This window comes from Anomaloglossus baeobatrachus, chromosome 8 (genome assembly GCF_048569485.1).
Source record: "Anomaloglossus baeobatrachus isolate aAnoBae1 chromosome 8, aAnoBae1.hap1, whole genome shotgun sequence".
Lineage (NCBI taxonomy): Eukaryota > Metazoa > Chordata > Amphibia > Anura > Aromobatidae > Anomaloglossus > Anomaloglossus baeobatrachus.
In genome coordinates, this window is record NC_134360.1 from 111,144,319 (window position 1) to 111,168,882 (window position 24,564).

At 46.5% G+C, this 24,564-nt stretch overlaps 1 protein-coding gene across 1 annotated transcript in view; it reads right to left on the reverse strand.

Moving 5' to 3' along the window:
• The window catches only part of KIFAP3 (kinesin associated protein 3), a 347,223-nt gene that overhangs the window by 203,430 nt on the left and 119,229 nt on the right, over positions 1–24,564 (reverse strand). Inside the window, exon 7 of the mRNA XM_075322100.1 lies at positions 16,945–17,069. Coding sequence (XP_075178215.1) covers positions 16,945–17,069 — 125 coding nt within the window. The remainder of the gene's footprint in view (positions 1–16,944; positions 17,070–24,564) is intronic.

Here is a 24,564-nt window from a genome sequence, read left to right on the forward strand (position 1 = left end):
GACGGGGGTATATAGCAGGATGGGGGTATATAGCAGGACGATGGCATATACCAGGATGGATGTATATAGCAGGATGGGAGCACATACCAGGATGGAGGTATATAGCAGAATGCGGCCATATGCCAGGATGGGGTATATAGCAGGATGCGGCCATATGCCAGGATGGGGTATATAGCAGGATGCGACCATATGCCAGGATGGGGTATATAGCAGGATGCGACCATATGCCAAAATGGGGTATATAGCAGGATGCGACCATATGCCAGGATGGGGTATATAGCAGGATGCGACCATATGCCAAAATGGGGTATATAGCAGGATGGGGGCACAAACCAGGATCACAGTATATAGCAGGATGGGGGCACAAACCAGGATGAGGGACAAATAAATATTATATATATATATATATATATATATATATATATATATATATATATATATATATATATATATATATATATATATATAATTGCCTTATTCTGTCTGTCTGTCTGTCTGTCTATCTGTCTGTCATGCTCCGAAATTGTGTCCTTACGGTGACACAAAGCTGATTGGCCGCTGGGCTCGCCATGGCCCCGCCCCCCCACACGGATTGGCCTCTCGCCCCGGCTCTCTGCAGGCCCCGCCCCCCTCACGCAATGCACGCTCGCTCTGGCCCAACTGACACGGAGCCGCGACTCCCAGGTGAGTACACACACACACACACATCAGATCACACTCACTCTCACACTCACTCTCACACATCACATCCACACACTCACAACATCCTGGGATATCGCTTGCTTCTACACCGGCTCCGTCAGGATCCCGGCAGTGCCAGACATAACCTTGCGATGCTGGCATCTTAACGGAGGCCGTGAAAGCTGGTAACCATTATACACATCGGGTAACTAAGGTCCCTTAGTTACCCGATGTGTATCATAGTTACCAGTGTACACCGGCTCACACTCACTCTCATACACACCTCACACACACATCACATCGCATCCACACATCAAGGTCCTGCAGCGGCGGAAAATATAGACACATAACAGCACACACACACACATACACACACACACACACACACACACATACACACACACACACACACAAATCAGATCACACTCACTCTCACACACACATCGCATCCACATACTCACAACATCCTGGGATATCGCTTGCTTCTCGGCGGCGATACTGTGCTGTTGTGAGCTTCCAGGACCTGCGGAAGGATCACATGGCCAGAAGCATGTGATATCCCCGGATGTTGTGAGTATAAGCGCGTATGTGCGATATCGTCAGTGTCTGTGTGTGTGAGTGTATGCGATCGGGTGTGTGTGAGTGGATGCGATCGGGTGTGTGTGAGTGGATGCGATCGGGTGTGTGTGAGTGGATGCGATCGGGTGTGTGTGAGTGGATGCGATCGGGTGTGTGTGAGTGGATGCGATCGGGTGTGTGAGTGTCGGCAGAGGAGCACGGCGTGCTGGAGGAGGCTGGGAGCAGAGAGGCTGATCATGGGGAAGGCTGGGAGGAGAGAGGCTGATGCTGGGGGAGGCTGGGAGGGGGAGGCTGGGACGAGGGAGGCTGATGCTGGTGGAGGCTGATGCTGGGGGAGGCTGGAAGGAGAGAGGCTAATGCTGGTGGAGGCTGATGCTTGGGGAGGCTGATGCTGGGGGAGACTGGGAGGGGAAGGCTGATGCTGAGGGAGGCTGGGAGGAAGGAGGCTGGGAGGAGAGAGGCTGATCCTGGGGAAGGCTGGGAACGGGAGGCTGATGCTGAGGGAGGCTGGAAGGAGAGAGGCTGATGCTGGGGGAGGCTGGAAGGAGAGAGGCTGATGCTGGTGGAGGCTGATGCTTGGGGAGGCTGATGCTGGGGGAGACTGGGAGCGGAAGGCTGATGCTGAGGGAGGCTGGGAGGAAGGAGGCTGGGAGGAGAGAGGCTGATCCTGGGGAAGGCTGGGAAGGGGAGGCTGATGCTGGGGGAGGCTGGAAGGAGAGAGGCTGATGCTGGTGGAGGCTGATGCATGGGGAGGCTGATGCTGGGGGAGACTGGGAGCGGAAGGCTGATGCTGAGGGAGGCTGGGAGGGGGAGGCTGGGAGGAAGGAGGCTGGGAGGAGAGAGGCTGATCCTGGGGAAGGCTGGGAAGGGGAGGCTGATGCTGAGGGAAGCTGGAAGGAGAGAGGCTGATGCTGGGGGAGGCTGGAAGGAGAGAGGCTGAGGCTGGGAGGAGAGAGGCTGATGCTGGGGAAGGCTGATGCTGAGGGAGGCTGGGAGGGGAAAGCTGATGCTGGGGAAGGCTGGGAGGACGGAGGCTGGGAGGAGAGAGGCTGATCCTGGGGAAGGCTGGGAGAGGGAGGCTGATGCTGGCGGAGGCTGATGCTGGGGGAGGCTGGAAGGAGAGAGGCTGATGCTGGTGGAGGCTGATGCTTGGGGAGGCTGGGAGAGGGAGGCTGATGCTGAGGGAGGCTGGGAGGAGGGAGGCTGGGAGAGGTAGGCTGAGAGAAGAGAGGCTGATGCACACACACACACACAACACACACACACACACACACACACACGCGCGCGCACTGCACAACACACCACACACACACACACACACACACTGGGAACCACAAACAACTGCCCTACACAGACACCCACACACACAGATAACGCTGCACACACACAACACCCAACACACAAACACCGCGGCACACACAAATATACGCACATACCGCACAACACACACATTGCACAAAACATACCTCCCCCCAAAACACACCACACACACACAAACCGCGCAACACACACACAACGCTACAGACACACAGCGCTCCACAAACAACGCAACACACATACAACACCGCTCTCACCCCCCGTCACACCCAGACAACACCCAGAACATGTACAGCGCCTACACAAACACTTGGTAACTACACACAACAACATCTCTATATATATATATATATATATATAACAAAAATCATACATGAACTACACAATACGTAAATTCTAGAATACCCGTAGAATCGGGCCACCTTCTAGTATATATATATATATATATATATATATATATATATATATATATATATATATATATATATATATATGAGGCAGGAGGATCATTACTAGGATGAAGTATCTTAGTAGAGAATTTGGGGACATTACCCCCATAATAGTGTCAGCAGCAGATCCTTGCCCCATAACAGTGTGTCATGACCACATTTTTTTGCTTAAAATTTTATTTTCCTATTTTCCTGCTCTAAAACCAGGGTGCGTCTTATGGTCCGGTTAGAGTTACTGAAGAGCTGGAGGAGGGGATTAAAAAATTAAAACCACATAAAGGCACCGGGTCCTGACGGACTCTCTGCAGCCTATTATAAAAATGTATACATCTACTGAAACCTCACATGTTAAAACATGTGTAATGACATGCTGGAGGGCAAAGCGATGCCCACAGAGTTCCTCCTAGCTCACATAACCGTTATACCAAAGCCTAAAATAGACCCTTGCAGGTGAAGAACTACAGACCCATCTCTCTATTAAATGTAGGTTTGAAATTATTCACCTCTATTTTAGCCAATAGAATTAACAGAGGCATGCAAGCACTCATCCACCCTGATCAAGTTTGATTTATTCCATTTCGCCAGGCGCCTGATAACATCTAACAAAGCAGAAATAGGAGTCTTTAAATTTGCTGAGAGCAAGAAAAATACCCAAAAAAAGCCAATATTTTTTAATTATTTATTAAACTCATGCGCTTAGGGCAGGGGTGGGCAATTCAACTTCCCATGGGGCCGCATGAGAACTCGGGATGGATTTAGAGGGCCGGACTAATATAATTAACTCAGTTCTACCCAATACTGTATATAATATATAATATATATTATATATATATATATATATATATATATATATACATATATACACATACTATATATATATATACACATACTATATATATATACACACACACACACACACACACACACACACATACATACATACATACATACATACATACATACATACATACATACATATATATATATATATATATATATATATATATATATAGTATTTATTAGAAGGTGGCCCGATTCTAACGCATCGGGTATTCTAGAATTTATTGTGTAGTTACTGTATGATTTTTGTTATATATGGATGTTGTCTGTAGTTGCCAAGTATTTGTGTAGTGCGCTGTAAATGTTCTGGGTGTTGTCTGGGTGTGGGGGTGTGTGAGAGCGGTGTTGTTTGTGTGTTGCGTTGTTTGTAGAGCGCTGTGTGTCTGCAGCGTTGTGTGTGTGTGGTGCTGTGTGTCGCGTTGTGTGTGTTGTGTTGTTTGTGGAGTGCTGTGTGTCTGCAGCATTGTGTGTGTTTGGTGCAGTGTGTGTTGCGCGGTTTGTGTGGGTGTGTGTGTGTGTTTTGGGGGGAGGTATGTTTTGTGCAGTGTGTGTGTGTGTGTGTGTGTGTGTTGGAGGAGTAGTCCTGGAGGGAGAGGAGTATAATAGTAGGAATAGTCCTAGGGGGAGAGGAGGATAATACACATTTCTTTACAAACACTCCACATTTTAAGAGGTCAAAAGTAATTGGACAAATAAACCAAACCCAAACAAAATATTTTTATTTTCAATATTTTGTTGCGAATCCTTTGGAGGCAATCACTGCCTTAAGTCTGGAACCCATGGACATCACCAAACGCTGGGTTTCCTCCTTCTTAATGCTTTGCCAGGCCTTTAGAGCCGCAGCCTTCAGGTCTTGCTTGTTTGTGGGTCTTTCCGTCTTAAGTCTGGATTTGAGCAAGTGAAATGCATGCTCAATTGGGTTAAGATCTGGTGATTGACTTGGCCATTGCAGAATGTTCCACTTTTTTGCACTCATGAACTCCTGGGTAGCTTTGGCTGTATGCTTGGGGTCATTGTCCATCTGTACTATGAAGCGCCGTCCGATCAACTTTGCGGCATTTGGCTGAATCTGGGCTGAAAGTATATCCCGGTACACTTCAGAATTCATCCGGCTACTCTTGTCTGCTGTTATGTCATCAATAAACACAAGTGACCCAGTGCCATTAAAAGCCATGCATGCCCATGCCATCACGTTGCCTCCACCATGTTTTACAGAGGATGTGGTGTGCCTTGGATCATGTGCCGTTCCCTTTCTTCTCCAAACTTTTTTCTTCCCATCATTCTGGTACAGGTTGATCTTTGTCTCATCTGTCCATAGAATACTTTTCCAGAACTGAGCTGGCTTCATGAGGTGTTTTTCAGCAAATTTAACTCTGGCCTGTCTATTTTTGGAATTGATGAATGGTTTGCATCTAGATGTGAACCCTTTGTATTTACTTTCATGGAGTCTTCTCTTTACTGTTGACTTACAGACAGATACACCTACTTCACTGAGAGTGTTCTGGACTTCAGTTGATGTTGTGAACGGGTTCTTCTTCACCAAAGAAAGTATGCGGCGATCATCCACCACTGTTGTCATCCGTGGACGCCCAGGCCTTTTTGGAGTTCCCTAGCTCACCAGTCAATTCCTTTTTTCTCAGAATGTACCCGACTGTTGATTTTGCTACTCCAAGCATGTCTGCTATCTCTCTGATGGATTTTTTCTTTTTTTTCAGCCTCAGGATGTTCTGCTTCACCTCAATTGAGAGTTCCTTAGACCGCATGTTGTCTGGTCACAGCAACAGCTTCCAAATGCAAAACCACACACCTGTAATCAACCCCAGACCTTTTAACTACTTCATTGATTACAGGTTAACGAGGGAGACGCCTTCAGAGTTAATTGCAGCCCTTAGAGTCCCTTGTCCAATTACTTTTGGTCCCTTGAAAAAGAGGAGGCTATGCATTATAGAGATATGATTCCTAAACCCTTTCTCCGATTTGGATGTGAAAACTCTCATATTGCAGCTGGGAGTGTGCACTTTCAGCCCATATTATATATATAATTGTATTTCTGAACATGTTTTTGTAAACAGCTAAAATAACAAAACTTGTGTCACTGTCCAAATATTTCTGGACCTAACTGTATATACACACACACACACAAACACACACACACACACACACATACACACTAACTGTAGTACCCGGGATAGTAACTGTCTCTCTGTCTCTCTCCCAGTCTCTGTCTGTGTGTCGCTGTCTCTGTCTCTCTGTCTGTGTCTCTAAACAAGAAAGCCTGCGGAGACACCATCACATGTTTCTCAACGATGGCAGGAAACTAGCCAGTTCTTTCACCGGGAAGGAACAACCAAGGGAAGGGCAGTCTCCTTGATTGGAGACTGCCCTTCCCGTGGTTGTTCCTTCCCGGTGAAAGACCTGGCTAGTTTCCTGCCAGCGTTGAGAAACATGTGATGGTGTCTCCGCAGGCTTTCTTGTTTTGAATATTTCCCAGGGGGCATTGCTCTATAATCACTGCGTTGAGAAACACGTGATGGTGTCTCCGCGGTGTATTCCTTTAGCGCATACACACATACACTCAGCTTGAGATATATATATATATATATATATATATGTAGCGGGGTGGGGGTCCCCCAGGACTACAAAGACGCCGTGACTCAAATAGTCCGATCCAAACAGCTTTATTGTCCTTGCTGTACATGTAAATTCATCCGGAACACAGCCGGGTTATGCACCGTCCATACGGGTCCCCGTCACACAGGCACCCCTTGCCGTAGGAGACGGTCTTACGATGCCCCGTTCGGCTGTTCCAGGAGGGTCCACAAACTTATAAGCGCCCCACGCCGGCCTGGAGCTTTTCCAGGCTTCCGGCTCTGCAGCTTGCAGAGCAGACTCTATTACAAGTTCATAGTGGAAGTTAACCACTTTCCTTACTCTCTGGCACCTGCCAGCAGACACCTCTAGCTGAGGTTCCCTCGCGGCCCCAGGGCCCTCTGCAGACCACTGGGTCTGGGTCTCCTCCAGGAGAGGCTCGGCCTTACAGCCCTTGTCTGGCTGCACTCACCTCAGTCTTAATAACGGAGTCCTGTGCTCAGCCTCCACACAGGTTGCTCCATGCAGAGTTCTCGGCTCTGCTCTCACTCTCTCCCAGCACACACGCTGGAAGTCTAGAGATAGTCTCTATCCAGACTGCCCTAGACACACTCCACCCAGGTTCTGAGACTGGATTGCTTTAACCCCTCGAGCCACACCCACAGGTGGAGGTCTGTGAATCTCAGCCCTGCAGAGCACCTTGGGATTATTAAAAGGAACCTGACCCTTATGTGTAGCAAGAAGCCTTTGTGGACTACAAGTCCCATAGCAACCTTTTTCGCCTAGATATTGCAGATACCTTCTCCATATAGCGACCATTTACCACGTTGGTGGTCGCTACGTCACAATATATATATTATACATTAATATTATATATATATATATATATATATATATATATATATATATACATATATACACACATACACACGATGTAATACATTACATCACTATATACTGCACCTGTAATAAACGACATCATTATATACTGCACCTGTAATAAATTACATCACTATATACTGCACCTGTAATACATCACTATATACTGCACCTGTAATAAATTACATCACTATATAATGCACCTGTAATAAATTACATCACTATATACTACACCTGTAATAAATTACATCACTATATACTGCACCTGTAATACATTACATCACTATATACTGCACCTGTAATAAACTACATCACTATATACTGCATCTATAATAAACTACATCACTATATACTGCACCTGTAATAAACTACACTATATACTGCACCTGTAATAAATTACATCACTATATACTACACCTGTAATAAATTACATCACTATATACTGCACCTGTAATAAAACTACATCACTATATACTGCACCTGTAATAAAACTACATCACTATATACTACACCTGTAATAAACTACATCACTATATACTACACTAGTAATAAATTACATCACTATATACTGCACCTGTAATACATTACATCACTATATACTGCACCTGTATAAACTACATCACTATATACTGCACCTGTAATAAATTACATCACTATATATTACACCTGTAAAACTACATCATTACATTCCCATATACTACATCACTATACCCCAAATATTAGTCACCAGTTACCCCCCTCACCCCCCCCATTGTCCCCTACTCAGGTTATTAGTCACCACTTACCTCTCCCTCCTCAGGCACCTCTGTACGGGTCCCCCGCCAAGCTGCTTCTTCCCTGGTATGGGCCCTGGCTGCGCTGCTGTTATTCTTGTAGGGACCCCCGCCGCTGCTTCTCTCTGTACAGGCACCGGCTGGTGCCGCTTCTCCTGCCGGGCAGGAACTTTTCAAATGACACACACGCGCCGTACTGACGACATCAGGGCGCGCGTGTGTCACAGAGAAAGGTGCCGGGCAGGGAACAGAGGACAGGTCCTGAAGCTCTGCACAGTGTCACCTTTCTCTGTGACACACGCGCGCCCTGATGTCGCCAATACGGCGCACGTGTGTCATTTGAAAAGTTCCCGCCCGGCAGGAGAAGCAGCACCACGTTTCCAACTCTGATCTAACAGGCGGGTCGGTCACAGACAGTAGGCGGGCCAGATGTGGCCCGCGGGCCGCCCCTTGCACAGGTCTGACTTAGGGTATAACAAAAGTACAGTATAATAAGTAAGGACAAGGGAGGAGAGGTGCTGAAGGGGAAAGAACCCCACATGTCCTGGAAGGGTGGAGAGAAAAGAGTTTTTTACTCCAAAAAGGGTGACCTTAATTAACTATAAGCATAATGCTCAAGGCAGACGTGGGGCTGCATCAGTAAAAATCATAGATTCATCCAGAGTCATGATGTACTTCCATGTACAGAACAACAATAGAGGGCAGTGCCACTTACCAATGCCAGGTCACCGTAAATACGTAAATTGAAGTATAGAGTGAGCGGTTTGTGATTCCCGTCTCTTGAGTGGGCGGGGCCCATGACGCGTCACGGGGAGTATCTGGTCTCCAGGCATTACCGTGGTGGCGTCCTTGACAGCGGAGACCCGGAAATAATATTGACATCACAAGAAGTATTCTTCCATCCGGTCTCCGCTGTGGACGCTGAACCTCGGAGTGCTTCTGGTTGCAGAACTCCTCGTGACGCGCAACGGAATGGGCGGTTCGGAGGATCTCCTGGGTTTTTAAGGTCAGTATCTGTGCACACTTTTTATCCGTCCAATGACGAAGCACACCAACGCGAAACACGTGTTGGGACGCCGGTCCCCACGTGTTAACCCGGTATTTACGGTGACCTGGCATTGATAAGTGGCACTGCCCTCTATTGTTGTTCTGTACATGGACGTACATCATGACTCTGGATGAATCTATGATTTTTACTGATGCTGCCCCACTTCTGCCTTGGGCATTATGCCTATAGTTAATTGAGGTCACCCTTTTTGGAGTAAAAAACTCTTTTCTCTCCACCCTTCCGGGACATGTGGGGTTTCTTTTCCCCTTCAGCACCTCTCCTCCCTTGTCCTTATTTATTATACTGTAATTTTGTTATACCTTAAGCGCATCAGTTTAATAAATAATTATAAAATGTTGGCTTTTTTGGGTATTTTTCTTGCTCTCAGCAAATTTAAAGGGAACCAACCACCAGGATTTTCGTGTATAAGCTGCAGCCAGTGCAGTACTGGCACTATCATGCACAGTGTGTACATACCATCAGGGGGCAGCTCGGGTGTTTAGGCAGTGAAATACAACTTTATAAAGTTTGAAATTTCGTGCACTTTTTGATTGACATGTGCACCTCTGCAGATAATGTCCGGGCGGGTTATGCAGGAGTTCCCCGCCCCCCCACCAGCCTGTTCCTCCCTCTCTCCGGGCGGGTTATGCACGTGTTCCCCGCCCCCCCCGCGCTGCCTGTTCCTCCCTCCCTCCGGCTGTATGTAAATATCTAATCTTCAGAAACATGGCGCCGGAGTGGGCCTCTGCGCATAGCGCTTATCTCCGGCGCCATGTTTCTGAAGCCCCCGCATTACACAACTTGGTGTCTGAGAGGGCGGCGCCACAGCGATGTCACACCGGCTGGTGTGTTGGCCCGGTGTCCTGGGGCGGCACGATACAAGAGCAGCAGGTAATCGCGTCCTCCGATCAGCTGTTCTGCAGTCCTGTTGTGATCGCGCTCGCTCCTGCGGTCACAACGGGATCTGAAGGAGCGAGGGCGCATGCGCCGCCCTCTAACACCAAGCTGTGTGATGCGGGCTTCAGAAACATGGCGCTGGAGATAAGCGCTATGCGCAGAGGCCCACTCCGGCGCCATGTTTCTGAAGATTAGATATTTACATACAGCCAGAGGGAGGGAGGGAGGAACAGGCGGCGCGGGGGGGCGGGGAACACGTGCATAACCCGCCCGGACATCAGGAGAGAGGGAGGAACAGGCTGGTGGGGGGCGGGGAACTCCTGCATAACCCGCCCGGACATTATCTGCAGAGGTGCACACGTCAATCAAAAAGTGCACGAAATTTCAAACTTTATAAAGTTGGATTTCGCTGCCTAAACACCCGAGCTGCCCCCTGATGGTATGTACACACTGTGCATGATAGTGCCAGTACTGCACTGGCTGCAGCTTATACACGAAAATCCTGGTGGTTGGTTCCCTTTAAAGACTCCTATTTCTGCTTTGTTATATTTTAGTGAGTTGTTGCTAATACTGACATGCGATCTGTGTGTGGTCCTTGTTTGTATCTAACCTGATAACAAATCTTAAAAATAACAAATTACTGATCTGTAAGAATCTCAAAATAATTCACCATGCTAACAAGTCCAAATCGTCACTACTCCTTCTTGCCCTCGACATAAAAAAAAGCCTTTGATTCAGTAATGTGGCCATATCTATATACAGTATTGGCTAAACTGGGGTTCACTCAAACTTTCATTCGAACTATACTCTTATACAATAATCACACAGCATACCTGAAGCTCCCTACCACAGCCCCACAACTGGTTAATATAAGATGGGGTACTAGACAAGGGTGCCCTTTATCACCGGCTATATTTGCATTAGCGATGGAACCATTGGCACAGGCAATTAGAGAACACCTAGATATAGTGGGTCATAAGATTGGATCAGACATCTACAAACTAAGATTATTCGCCGATGATTTGTTTCTAACCATGTCTAACCCGTACATCTCTCTCCCTAACCTCTTTACACTGTTACATAATTTTGAGTCAATCTCTGGGCTAAAAGTGAATGTTGTGAAGAGAAAGGGTGCTTTTTTTAAACACTCCAAACAATATTCAAACTAATATACTTTCAAATTTTAAATTCCAGAGACAGACCCATTATATTTCTTATTTGTGAGTCAATCTCACCAGTCACAGGAACTCCCTGTTTAAATCGAACCTGAATCCTCTTATCCAGTGGATGGTACAAGACTTTCACAACTGGTCACAACCCTCCATATCCTTTCTGGGTAGAACTGATGCAGTTAAGATGAATAAACTTCCACGGTTTTTATATTTATTTTGATCTCTTCCAATACTCTTGCCACAAAGTATGTTTAAGGGAATACATTCTGAGATATCCATATTCATTTGGAACAATAAAAGAGCAGGGATAGCACAACAAACTCTCTTCCGCCATAAAAGATGGTGCAAATCAAAAAAGGTCAGTGGAGCCTCTGTTAGGAGTCTAGACACAGAACTAGCCAGATATCCCTCCGGGAAGGACCTAGCCAGGGAGTGGCTCTTTTTAGAAGGCTACCATAATCACCATATTAACACTAGAAGTCCCAGAGAGAGGTCATTTGACATTTTTACCATTGGAACCCCATGGAGCTCAAAATTTCTGGGACTTCTAGTGTTAAGTGTCCCTTTTAGTCAATATCCAACTTTTTGACGAGTTTAAAGATATCACAAGGGAAATAGCAAGGTCAGGTATCCATCCACAGACAGCTGTTTCGGGGTGTTGCCCCTCATCAGTGTGGAGTAGGATTCTGGCTAGGTGGGAGCAATGAATAGTAGACAAACAAGACAAAACAAATCACTGATCTCGGGGAGACCAGCCAGAGAAAACACTGCTAGCAGCCAACAAAAGGCGCTCAAAACAGTTAAATCCTAGGTGCATTGCCCCCTGGGAAGAATGCAAATCAAAAAAGGTCCGTGGAGCCTCTGTTAGGAGTCTCGACACAGAACCAGCCAGATATCCCTCCGGGAAGGATGAGGGGCAACACCCTGAAACAGCTGTCTGTGGATGGATACCTGGCCTTGGTATTTCCTTTCTCATATCTTTAAACTCGTCAAAGAGTTAGATATTGACTAAAAGGGCCACTTAATATGGTGGTTATGGTGGTCTCCTAAAAAGAGCCACTCCTTGGCTAGGTCCTTCCCGGAGGGATATCTGGCTAGTTCTGTGTCGAGACTCCTAACAGAGGCTCCACGGACCTTTTTTGATTTGCATACTTCCCAGGGGGCAATGCACCTATAAAAGATGGTGCGGCATTTCCCTTCCCAATTTCGTTCTTTATCATAAAGCAGCCCAATTCGCACAAATATATACCGTCATGATGGGAGCCCGTGCACCCAGATGGGTTAGACTAGAGGACATTTTACTGGCACCTTATCCTATAAGCAGTCTGATCTGGATGACGGGCCTTCTGCCCCCTGGGATGGCTGAGTCAGCTCCCTTCTCCTATAACACTTTGATATTATGGAGGTCTACCCGGGTTCAATGTCAGTTACAAACAAACCCGTCGTCACTCCTTAATTTTCTTCCATAATACAATGTTCCAGCCAGGTGTAGATACGGAAGGGTTCTTGTGTTGGAAAAGTAGGGGTAGCACTCGCTTAAACAATCTCGCTCCTCTGTATAATTTATACTCTAAAACAGAATTTATAACCCAATTTTTACCACCAAGGGAGGAAACATTCAGGATAGAACAGGTACCGTATTTTTCGCTTTATAAGATGCACTTTTTTTCCCCCAAATTTTGGGGGAAAGTAGGGGGTGCGTCTTATAAACCGAATATACGGATTATATACTGCAGGATCCAGGGGAGGTGGTGCCGCTCTGGGGCGGTGCTGGGGGAGCTGGTGGAGGCTGGTATAGCCTTGTAAAGCTGAGGGCGGCAGTGTTTGATCTCCTGCACCCGCTCATATAATATGCACAGCTGCTGTCTACCCCCGTGGTGCTGAAATTGCACCGCGGCGATGGGCTGGGGGAGCTGTGCATATTATATCTGCCCGTGCTTCCCTTTGATCACACATGCCCCCTCCCCCTGTGTTAGCTATGGCCCCCATGCTGCTACCCATAGTAAAATAATAAACTCTTTACTCACCTCCTCCAGCATCTGCCCGGTCTCCCTCCTGCCGCTATGATCAGGCATGCAGAGATAACACACTGCTGTGCCGATCACATGACCGGGACTGTGAACCAGGAAATGCAGGAGGCCGGAGCTCAACCCTGAGGAGGGGTACACAAGGGAGCACAGCGCTGGAGTGAACCAGGAAACGCAGGAGGCCGGAGCTCAACCCCGAGGAGGGGTACACGAGGGAGCACAGCGCTGGAGAAGGTAAGGAAAGAGTTTATTTTACTAAAAGCAGCAGCATGGGGCAGCGTGTGTGCCAGCCACAGGGGGCAGCGTGTGTGCCAGCCACAGGGGGCTGCGTGTGTGCCAGCCACAGGGGGCTGCGTGTGTGCCAGCCACAGGGGGCTGCGTGTGTACCAGCCACAGAGGGTTGCGTGTGTGCCAGCCACAGGGGCCAGGGTGTGTGCCAGCCACAGGGGCCAGGGTGTGTGCCAGCCACAGGGGGCAGCGTGTGTGCCAGTCACAGGGGGCAGCGTGTGGGCCAGCCACAGGGGGCAGCGTGTGTGCCAGCCACAGGGGCCTGCGTGTGTGCCAGCCACAGAGTGTTGCATGTGTGCCAGCCACAGGGGGCAGCGTGTGTGACAGCCACAGGGGGTAGCGTGTGTGACAGCCACAGGGGGCAGCGTGTGTGACAGCCACAGGGGGTAGCGTGTGTGCCAGCCACAGGGGGTAGCGTGTGTGCCAGCCACAGGGGGCCAGTGTGTGCCAGCCACAGGGGGCAGCGTGCCAGCCATAGGGGACATGTTGCATCACTGGGGGACGTGTGCCAGCCCAAGGGGGCTATATTCAATATAAGGTGGCCATATCCAGATTAAGGGGGCTAATTTTAGGATGGGGGGCTATGAGGGACATATACTCTATATGATTTGTTAGACAGACACTGGCATTATTAGACGGACCCCATTTATTAAAAAAAATTCTCTATTCCTTTACCAAATTTGGGGGTGCGTCTTATAATCCGGTGCGTCTTATAAAGCGAAAAATACGGTATATCATTTTGTAGGCACTTTGATGGGAGACAGACGAACCCTGAACCCGGCGGTCTTTGAAAGAGCTTGTATTTTTCACAAGGGAGGGAGCGGTACAATATCAATGATCTATAATAACTTGAATCGCCCTATGTCAGACATTAAACTGAAGGTGATGGATCAATGGGAGGGAGATCTGGGGTTCTCTATGACTTTGGAAAGATGGAACAAATGCTATGAAAATGTTACAAGGGGGAGCAATCAGATCTCTCTATCTGAAACATCTATAAAACTGTTTCACCGATTCTATTACGTCCCAACATATTTGAACAACATATATCTGGGGTCTCAGATCGCTGCTTTCGAGGGTGTGTTCAAATGGGAGATATAGCTCATGTCTGGTGGACTTGCTCAGTGGTATCAAATCTCTGGAAAGAGGTCACATCTATAATAGCTAAGTTTAGTGATTGTCCTTATATATACTCTCCTGAAGTTCTGTTTGGTGATAAACCAGTTGGGATAACTAACAAATGCCATAGGCTAATATCGCTTGTTACATTGGCAACTAAAATCTATATAGCCAGTCAATGGAAGGCGGCTACCCTGTCTGGTAATGCAGTCCTACAGAAGGTAAACAATATTATGCTCTATGAAAAAATAGAAGCAATTAGAAATTATTCCCTTGAACTGTTTCATGCGATCTGGGATCCTTGGATTCAATCCCAACTCCCCAATTCCCTGGAGAATATCATATCATTGTCTACATGATACATGTTACAGATGCTAAGATCTAAAGACTGTATCTTGATTATTCTAGCTGACGATATGTTGAAATTTGTCTTGTAGCTAGAGGTGGTGCCATACTTCCTTTCCCATTTGCTCTTTGTCTTTTCTATGTTTACTCGGGTTACCCCGATGGTTACATAAACTTTTGAAATTGAGTAATTCAGTAATCTAAAAACTAAAGTAACATAATCATATATGAGAAATGATTGATACTTTTTTTAACTGACGCCACTTGTTGGAGACTCCTAAATTCAAGGACAATGTAATAGTATCAAGAATTGTACTATTGTACTGCACTGTATTGATTTGCTTGTTATTATCCTGAATAACTCAATAAAAGATTGTTGAAACTAAAAGGATCTGTGAAAACTTCTTAGGAAAAAGTAAATCTCCAGAATATATTGAAGGTGTTGAGGAACTGCTAAATGCATACCAGTGTCTTGGGTGTTGCATGTCTCTGAAAATGCACTTTTTGCATTCACATTTAGATTTCTTCCCTCAAAATCTTGGGGATGTAAGGCTAGGTTCACATTTCCGTTAAATTGTATCAGTCACAATCCGCGTCTCTGGTAAACAACGCAATCTGTTTAGCGGATTCCGTTGTGTCCCAAAGACTTATATTAGTGGCGGATTGCGACTTATTACCTTGCGTTGCATCCGCTGCAGCGCGGTCGGTCATTTTTGGACTGACAGCCGGGCGGAAACAACGCAGAATGTAACGTTTTTCAGGCGGTCAAAATTAACGCACCGTGCAGGAATCCGTCAAGCTTGTAATGTCTGTCCATGGTGCTGGATTCCATCGTATCCGCCTTGGGCTGTCCCAAATACACAAACGGATCATGACTGATCCGTGAAAAAACGGACGCACAGCGCATGTAACGGACGCGACAGATCAGTTTTTTTTCACAGGATTCCTGTGAAAGGAATCCTGTGAAAAACACATCCGTTGCGTCAGTTGACATCTAAAACACGAGTGATCCGTTGCTGACGGACCTGACGGATTTATAACAACGGAAATGTGAACCTAGCCTAAGCGATGAACAAGGTGAGCAGTTTCACCAGGACATTAAAGTAATAGAACACCGCTACCAGGGTTTTTGGAATGACTCAATGGTGGAAGATTACTGTTAAATCTTATATAGGGACAACCCTGAAAATTCGTATCAACGACAGTCTAATGTCTAGCACTTTTAATTCCTGCTCATATTTTCATTGTGAAATTATTTTGGTTCAATAAAAACTGTTCTATAAGCTGAAGCATTTATTTCTGATATGTAGAGTGCAGTTTTCTTAATGTCGCCAGTATATTTCCTATACTGTATAATAATGATGCTGCTCCATGAATATTATACGTGCTACAGAAAAAAATGTATACATTTTTGAAATCAAGACAAACAGATTATTCAGAAAAGTACAAAGTCACTGATGATTACAAAAAATATTTTTTGTAGACCTGTGGAATTTAAACACAGACCAGAGTCCAATACTAGAATCATACTTTCTAGACTTTTAAGTAGCCATATGGACAAAAATTATCAATATATTGATTCTAACTTTTTCAGGGCAAAGATTATTGTGCAGGAAAGTGAAGATTTGACCTGTAACCATGGACCTATTCTGAAAATTGGAACCAATGTAATCTGCTCTAATGTATATGTTACCTTTCATTACCTGTGATCCTAATGAGACTGCTCAAAGTCATCTTTTCTTCATATAGATAGCGATATGAAAACAATTATTAAAATGAAATCATTTAACATGTCAATTTATACTGACACATTTCATTGAAGTCCTGAGGAGGTGAAATATGTGGATTATTTAGCAACACCCAGAAGTAAATTGCAAACCATAGAGCATGCAACAAAGTATTCATAGCTCAATAAACATTCTATACATTTTCAAAGGATATTAGCTGCCTTCTTTTTGGTCAATTCTTCTTGCCATAGTTCATGCCGCTTTATCTCATGGTCAATAATGTTCATGCAAAGTGCTCCAATTTTATAATGTGTTATTAACCCATGAAACTGAGAAAAACTGGGAACAAAGAGCAAGACAGTTTTAATAATAAGATGCTGACATCCACATCTGGTAAGACCATATTTTTTTTTGTAAGTTCGGCAAGTGGCCTCAACAAATACACACACACACACACACACACACACACACACACACACACACACACACTCTTGAGAACATGTTCATATCCTGTGAACGTTTCCATGTAGGGGACGCAATTATGTGACAGAAGATGCTCCGGCCCGATTAGCCCAAAGTAGAACTTGTTGGCCTAGATTCAACACGCTATGTGTGTTGGAAAACTAATCGGGATAATCAAATACCAAAATATCCGCTTCGACGAATATCCGACGAATAGGTCGGCACTATTCACGAATATTCGATGCGCAATGTAAGTCTATGGAAACTTGAATAATTTCATGTTGGCCCTAACGTCGAGCTGTGGTGACTTACTTAGTCGCCAGAATAGCTCTCAAACCAAAGTAATCGCTTTTTTGACAAACAGAAGGTAGGTCTTTCGGTCTCTCTCCCCCCCCCCCCCCCCCTCTCATACTCACCAATCACTGACCGATCACGGGCGCGGCGCTGCACAGCTAACACAAAGCTGCCGCGCCTTCTCCAGCTTTTGAAAATGCCGGCCGCTCATTATTCCATCTCGTATTCCCTGCTTCCCCTGCCCACCGGCGCCTATGATTGGTTGCATTCAGACGCGCCCCCACGCTGAGTGACAGCTGTCTCACTGCAACCAATCACAGCTGCCGGAGGGCAGGTCTATGTAGTGCAGTAAAATAAATAAATCTAAAAAAAACAACGTGCGGTCACCCCAAATTCTGATACCAGCCAAGATAAAGCCACATGGCTGAAAGCTGTTATTCTCAGGATGGGGAGGCCCACGTTATGGGGAGGCCCACGTTATGGGGAGCCCCCCAGCTAAAAATATCAGCCAGCAGCCGCCCGGAATTGCTACATCCATTAGATGCGACATTCTCGGGACTCTACCCGGATATTACCCCGAATTGCCCTGGTGCGGTGGCAATCGGGGTAATAAGGAGTTAATGGCAGCCCATAGCTGCCACAAAGTCCTAGGTTAATCATGGCAGGCATCTATTAGATACCCCCAATGATTAACCTGTAAGTGAAAGTAAATAAACACATACACCCGAAAAAATCCTTTATTTGGACTAAACAATAATAAAAAAAAAAAACACCCTCTTTCACCATTTTATTAACCCCTTCACCCCCGGCCACTAAAACACCCTAATGACCGGGCTATTTTTTGTAATTCTGACCAGTGTCACTTTGATAAGTTATAACTCTGGAATGCTTCAACGGATCCCAGCAATTAGCACATTGTTTTTTCGTGACAAATTGTACTTCATGATAGTGGTAAATTTAGGCCGATATTTTTTGCGTTTGTGAAAATTTCGGAAATTTTGTGAAAATTTCACAATTTTCAAACTTTGAAAATTTATGGCCATAAATCTGAGATTTATGTCACACAAAATAGTTACTAAATAACATTTCCCACATGTCTACTTTACATCAGCGCAATTTTCGAAACACATTTTTTTTTCGTTAGGAAGTTAGAAGGGGTCAAAGTTCATCAGCAATTTCTCATTTTTCCAATAAAATTTACAAAATCATTTTTTTAGGGACCACATCACATTTGAGGTGACTTTGAGAGGCCTAGGCGACAGAAAATACCCAAAAGTGACCCCATTCTAAAAACTGCACCCCTCATACTGCTCAAAACCACATCCAAGAAGTTTATTAACCCTTCAGGTGTTTCACAGGAACCAAAGCAATGTGGAAGGAAAAAAAATGAAAATTTTACTTAACACAAAAATGTTACTTTAGCCATAAAATATTGTATTTTCACAAGGAAGAAAAGAAAAAATGCACCATACAATTTATTGTGCAATTTCTCCTGAGTACGCTGATACCCCATATGTGGTAAAAATCAATTGTTTGGGCACACGGCGGAGCTCGGAAGGGAAGGCGCGCCATTTAAATTTTTGAACGCAAAATTAGCTGCACTCATTAGCGGACACCATGTCGGGTTTGAAGACCCCCTGAGGTGCCTAAACAATGAAGCTCTCCCACAAGTGACCCCATTTTGGAAACAAAAGCCCTCAAATAATTTTTGTAGATGTTTGGTGAGCACTTTGAACCCCTGGGTGCTTCACAGAAGTTTAGAACGTTGAGCAGTGAAAAAAAAAAAAAATTTTACCACAAAATTGTTGCTCAACTAGGTAGCTCTTTTTTCGCAAGGGTATCAGGCAAAAATGCACAATAAAACATATTGTGCAATTTTTCCTGAGTACGCAGATACCTCATACGTGGTGGAAAGTAATTGTTTGGGCCCATGGAGGGGCTCAGAAGAGAAAGAGCACCATTTGACAGCAAAACGGGTTGGAATCATTAGCTGACGTGATATTGCATTTGGAGACCCCTTGAGGTGCCTAAACAATGGAGCTCCCCACAAGTGACCCCAATTTGGAAGCTAGACCCCTCAAGGAATATATCTAGATGTTTGGTGAGCCCCTTCTACCCCCAGGGGCTCCACAGAAGTTGATAACGTTGAACCGTGAAAATTATTTTTTTTTTTAACACAAAATTTTTGCTTCAACCAGGTAGCTTTTTTTTTTACAACGGTATCAGGAAAAACTTCACCATAAAACGTATTGTGCAATTTTTCCTGAGAACGCAGGTACACATACCTGATATGTGGTGGAACGTAATTGTTTGGGCAAACGGCGAGGCTCAGAAAGGAAGGAGTGCCATTTGACTTTTCAAACGCAGATGCCGTGCATCACTGATCGGCCGCTGCAGGACGCACGGACTGTGAGAAACAAAAAGCGACAGGGATACGGAAAAAAAAAAAAGTCACACCGAAAAATGAGCAGAGACGCCGATCTGTTATGTGCATCCCTGATCAGCGCTTGCCGCCGCAGGACGCACGCACAGATGAAATGCAAAAAAACGACGCAAGGTACGGACCAAAAAAAAAAAATAAAAAGAGTCCCGCCGAAAATTGACCACGAATGCAGATACGTTATCTGCATCACTGATCAGCGGGACGCACGGATGGATGAGGTGTGAAAACGGTCAGGGGATACAAAAAAAAAAAAAATTATACTCACAGTGCCCAGATTTACAGGAGGATCACTGACCAGAGGAACTGCAGGAGAAATAGAAGGCAGAAAGTGGACAGCTTCTTACAGGAGAGCAGCAGGCATGAAGTTGGACAGCTCATCAGAAGACCCAAGAAGGACCCAGCGATGGACGCAGATGTGATCGGGCCAGTCAAGACCTTGGACGACCAGGTGGAGGCAGGTAGGGAACATCGGAGAGGGAGAGCAGAGAGACCAGAGGGGGAGGGGGAGACCGGAGAAGCAGAGGCAGGAGAATGGGAGCAGAGTAGAGATCGTGGCGGGGGTGGGGGGGGGGGTGGGGGGCAGATCGCGGCAGGGGGGCACATAGGCACAGGCAGGGGCCATTGTGGGAGCGCGCACGGGGCATCGCGGGAGTGTGCACGGGCTACAAGGGGAGCGTAATACTTACAGTGGGAGCAAGAGCGGTGACATCAGCTGCGGCGGCGGCAGCAGCAGTGTTGGCGTGGTACTACAAGTACCAGCCAGTGCATGCTGCAGACATGTTGGGGGAGGGCTTGCAGACCAGCACAGGGGCTGATGAAGGCTTTATGCTGAAACACGTGTAGGGACGGACGCCAGCACCAGCAGGAGGAGATGCCATTAGGTAATCTATTTTACAACTTACTATGGATCTGATTTGATGTTATTTTTCATTACTATTAACACTCTTTGCTATCTATGATTTTGCCTGTTTGTTCAATTTTGCACATCTAGAGACTGAGATTTTTGAACATTCGTCTGTGCAAAATCACTCTCAGTGAGATTGGATGGAGAACGACTAGCTACAGATTCTCAATGGGATTTAGGTCTGGTCTAGCACCGGGTCATTCACCCACATAGATATGCTCGGATATAAACCATCCATTGTAGCTTTTGCAGTATGTTTAGGGTTGTTGTTCTGCTGGAAGGTAAACCTATGCCCCAGTCTCAAGTCTTTTGCAGCCTCTATCAGGTTTTCCTTCAGGATTGCCCTGAATTTAGCTCCAACCACCTTCCCATCACCTCTGACCAGCTTCCCTGCCCTACTGAAGAAAAGCGTCCCTCCACATGATAGCATGATGCTGACACAACCATGTTTAATGGTGGGAATGGTGTCTTCAGGATGATGTGCATTGTTAGTTTTTAGGGATGAGCGAATGTATTCGCCATTATTCGGTAGCCGACGGATAATTGGGTATTTGAGGTATTCGCTTTCTGACGGCTAATATGGTATTCGCTCCGATACTTTCATTTTCATTTCTGACGTCCTGGCGCCTTTTTCCAGCCAATGAACACATCTGATGTTGCTTGCCCTCACAGTAACGCCACAGCCATCTTTGTTGTGGTGTTACTGTAATTGGCTTGGCCGCACAGCGTCATAGGGGCTATATAAGCCAGCGGCCATTTTGTGAACACTTAGCCATATGGAGTTGGCGGTGTAGATAGACTGTATTGTGTGCGGGAGAGCATTCTTAGATCCAACTAATAAATAGTCCTTGTAAGGGCTGAACACAGTGTCCAGTAGCTGCTAGCAGCTCCAGAAATCGCTTTTTATTGACAAACAGAAGGCAGGTCTTTCGGTCGCTCTCTCTCTGTCTGTCTGTCTGTCTCTCCCTCTCCCCCCCTCTTTCAAACTCAACTATCACCGACTGATCACCGGCGCGGAGCTGCACAGCTGTCACACTGCTCTGGCGGCTTCTCTTTTGAAAATGCTGGCCCCTCATTCTATCTCGTATTCCCTGCTTCCCCCGCCCACCGGCGCCTATGATTGGTTTCAGTCAGACATACCCCCACGCTGAGTGACAGCTGTCTCACTGCAACCAATCACAGCCGCTGGTGGGCGGGTCTATGTAATGCACTAAAATAAATAAATAAATTTAATGGCACATGGGTGAAGGCTGGTATTCTCAGGATGGGGAGCCCCACGTTATGGGGAGCCCCCCAGCCTAAAAATATCAGCCAGAAGCCGCCCGGAATTGCCGCAGCCATTAGATGCAACAATCCCGGGACTCTACCCGACTCATCCTGAATTGCCCTGGTGCGGTGGCAATCGGGGTAATAAGGAGTTAATGGCAGCCCATAGCTGCCACTAAAGGGTACTTTACACACTGCGACATCGCTAGCGATCTCGTCAGCGATGTGAAATTCTAGATCTCAAGTGCGATCTTTCGAGATCGCACATAGGTCATTTTACGCACGTGCGATCTCGAAAGATCGCACTTGCGATCTAGAATTTCACATCGCTAACGAGATCGCTAGCGATGTCGCAGTGTGTAAAGTACCCTTAAGTCCTAGGTTAATCATGGCAGGCGTCTATGAAACACCCCCAATGATTAACTTGTAAGTGAAAGTAAATAAACACCTGAAAAATCCTTTATTTGGAATAAAAGATGAAAAAAAAAAACACCCTCTTTCACCACTTTATTAAAATCCCCAAATACCCCTCCAGGTCCAGCGTAATCCTCACGAGGTCCCGCGACGCATCCAGCTCTGCTACATGAAGCTGACCGGAGCGGCCGTACAACACCGCCGGTTTCTCTGTCAGCTCCATGCAGCAACTGAAGTGAGTCACGCGATCAATGGTGCCGTCACTCAGGTGACCCGCTGCCACAGCTATCAGGTGGAGGACTGCAGCTGGCCGCGGGTCACCTGAGTGTCGGCACTGCTGATCGCGCGGCTTACTGCAGTCACTCAGGGGATTTGCAGTCACCGATGAGTCCTTCACCTGTGATCGCAAATCAGGCCGCGGCACACAGACAGAGCTGCGCGATGGCAATGAAGTCGGGTGAAGTTCATCCGAGTTCAGTCTGATCGCGCTGCTCTGTCTCGCAGCCATTCATTCTCTATGCTCTGCTTGCTGTCAATAAATGGGAAATGTTTCTATCATCTCTGCTTGCTGTCATTGAATGGAAACATTCCCCAACACCTCTGCTTGCTGTCAGTGAGTGGAAACATTCCCCAACATCTCACCTTTCTGTCAGTGAATGGAAACATTCCCCATAATCTCTGCTTGCTGTTATTGAATGGAAACATTCCCGATCAGCATTTTGGATGCATTTTTGACAGTGCGGTCCCACTCGGCTCTGCTACATCCCCATACAACATGGCTGGTTGCGAGACAGAGCCGCACGATCAGAATGAACTCGGATGAACTTCACCCAATTTCATTGCCATCGCACGGCTCTGTCTGTGCGCCGCGGCCTGATATGCGATCAGAGGTGAAGGACTCACCGGTGACCGCAAATCCCCTTAGTGACTGCAGTAAGCCGCGCAATCAGCAGTGCCGTCACTCAGGTGACCCGTGGCCAGCTGTAGTCCTCCACCTGAGAGCTGTGTCAGCGGGTCACCTGAGTGACGGCACCGCTGATCGCGCGACTCACTTCAGTTGCTGCGTGGAGCTGACAGAGAGCGGCGGTTTTGTACGGCCGCTCCTGTCAGCTTCATGTAGCAGAGCTGGATGCGTCGCGGGACCTCATGAGGATTACGCTGGACCTGGAGGGGTATTTGGGGATTTTAACCCCTTCATGACCGCGGGCAGTAAAGTTACATCCAATTTTTTTTTTAAACTTTGAATTTTTATTGAGATTTTCAATTTACGTTTTTCATACATAAAATAAAACATAAAATTCAGAATTCTTATCGAACCTAGACAAACAATGACAGGACAGGTGAGGAGGGTTAGGAGGGGAGAGGAGAAATAGGAGGGAAGAGGGAAGGGTTTCAAGAGTCCATGCTCCTTCCATAGGACCCATAGGCCTCAGTCTCACAGATCCTCCTGTCCCGCAAAGTAGTCCCATGGTGCCCACACGGCCTGGAAACGGTCAACTGTGTCATGCAATAGTGCCGTGAGATGTTCCATGCGTCTAACGTCCAGTAATCTATACTTGAGGCTCTGGAGTGAGGGTGTCCCTGGCTGCCTCCAATTCTTTGCAATTAAGCATCTGGCCGCCGTAAGGATGTGGGACAAAAGCTTAGAGGCCGTTTTTCCCAATCCCCCATTCCCAAGACCCAGAACATATATCAGGGGATCAAGATCAACCTCTATATATAGTACTTTATGGATCAACCCTCTAACCCGCTCCCAGAAGGGGACTATCCCTGGACAGGACCAGAATATGTGCAGAATGGTGCCCCTGCCTCCCCCGCATCTCCAGCAACAAGCCGGTATGGAGGGGTCTATGCCATGAAGGAAATCTGGAGTGTGGTACCAAAATAGCAAAATTTTATAGATATTTTCCTTATATAGTGTGCATATTGACGTCTTGGCGGCGTTTCCCCAGATTGCTGCCCATTCCTGAGGAAGTATCCGCCTTCCCAATAGAGACTCCCATTTCCGCATGTATGGAAAAGACCCCTCGGGCCCCTCCCGTGACTCAGAA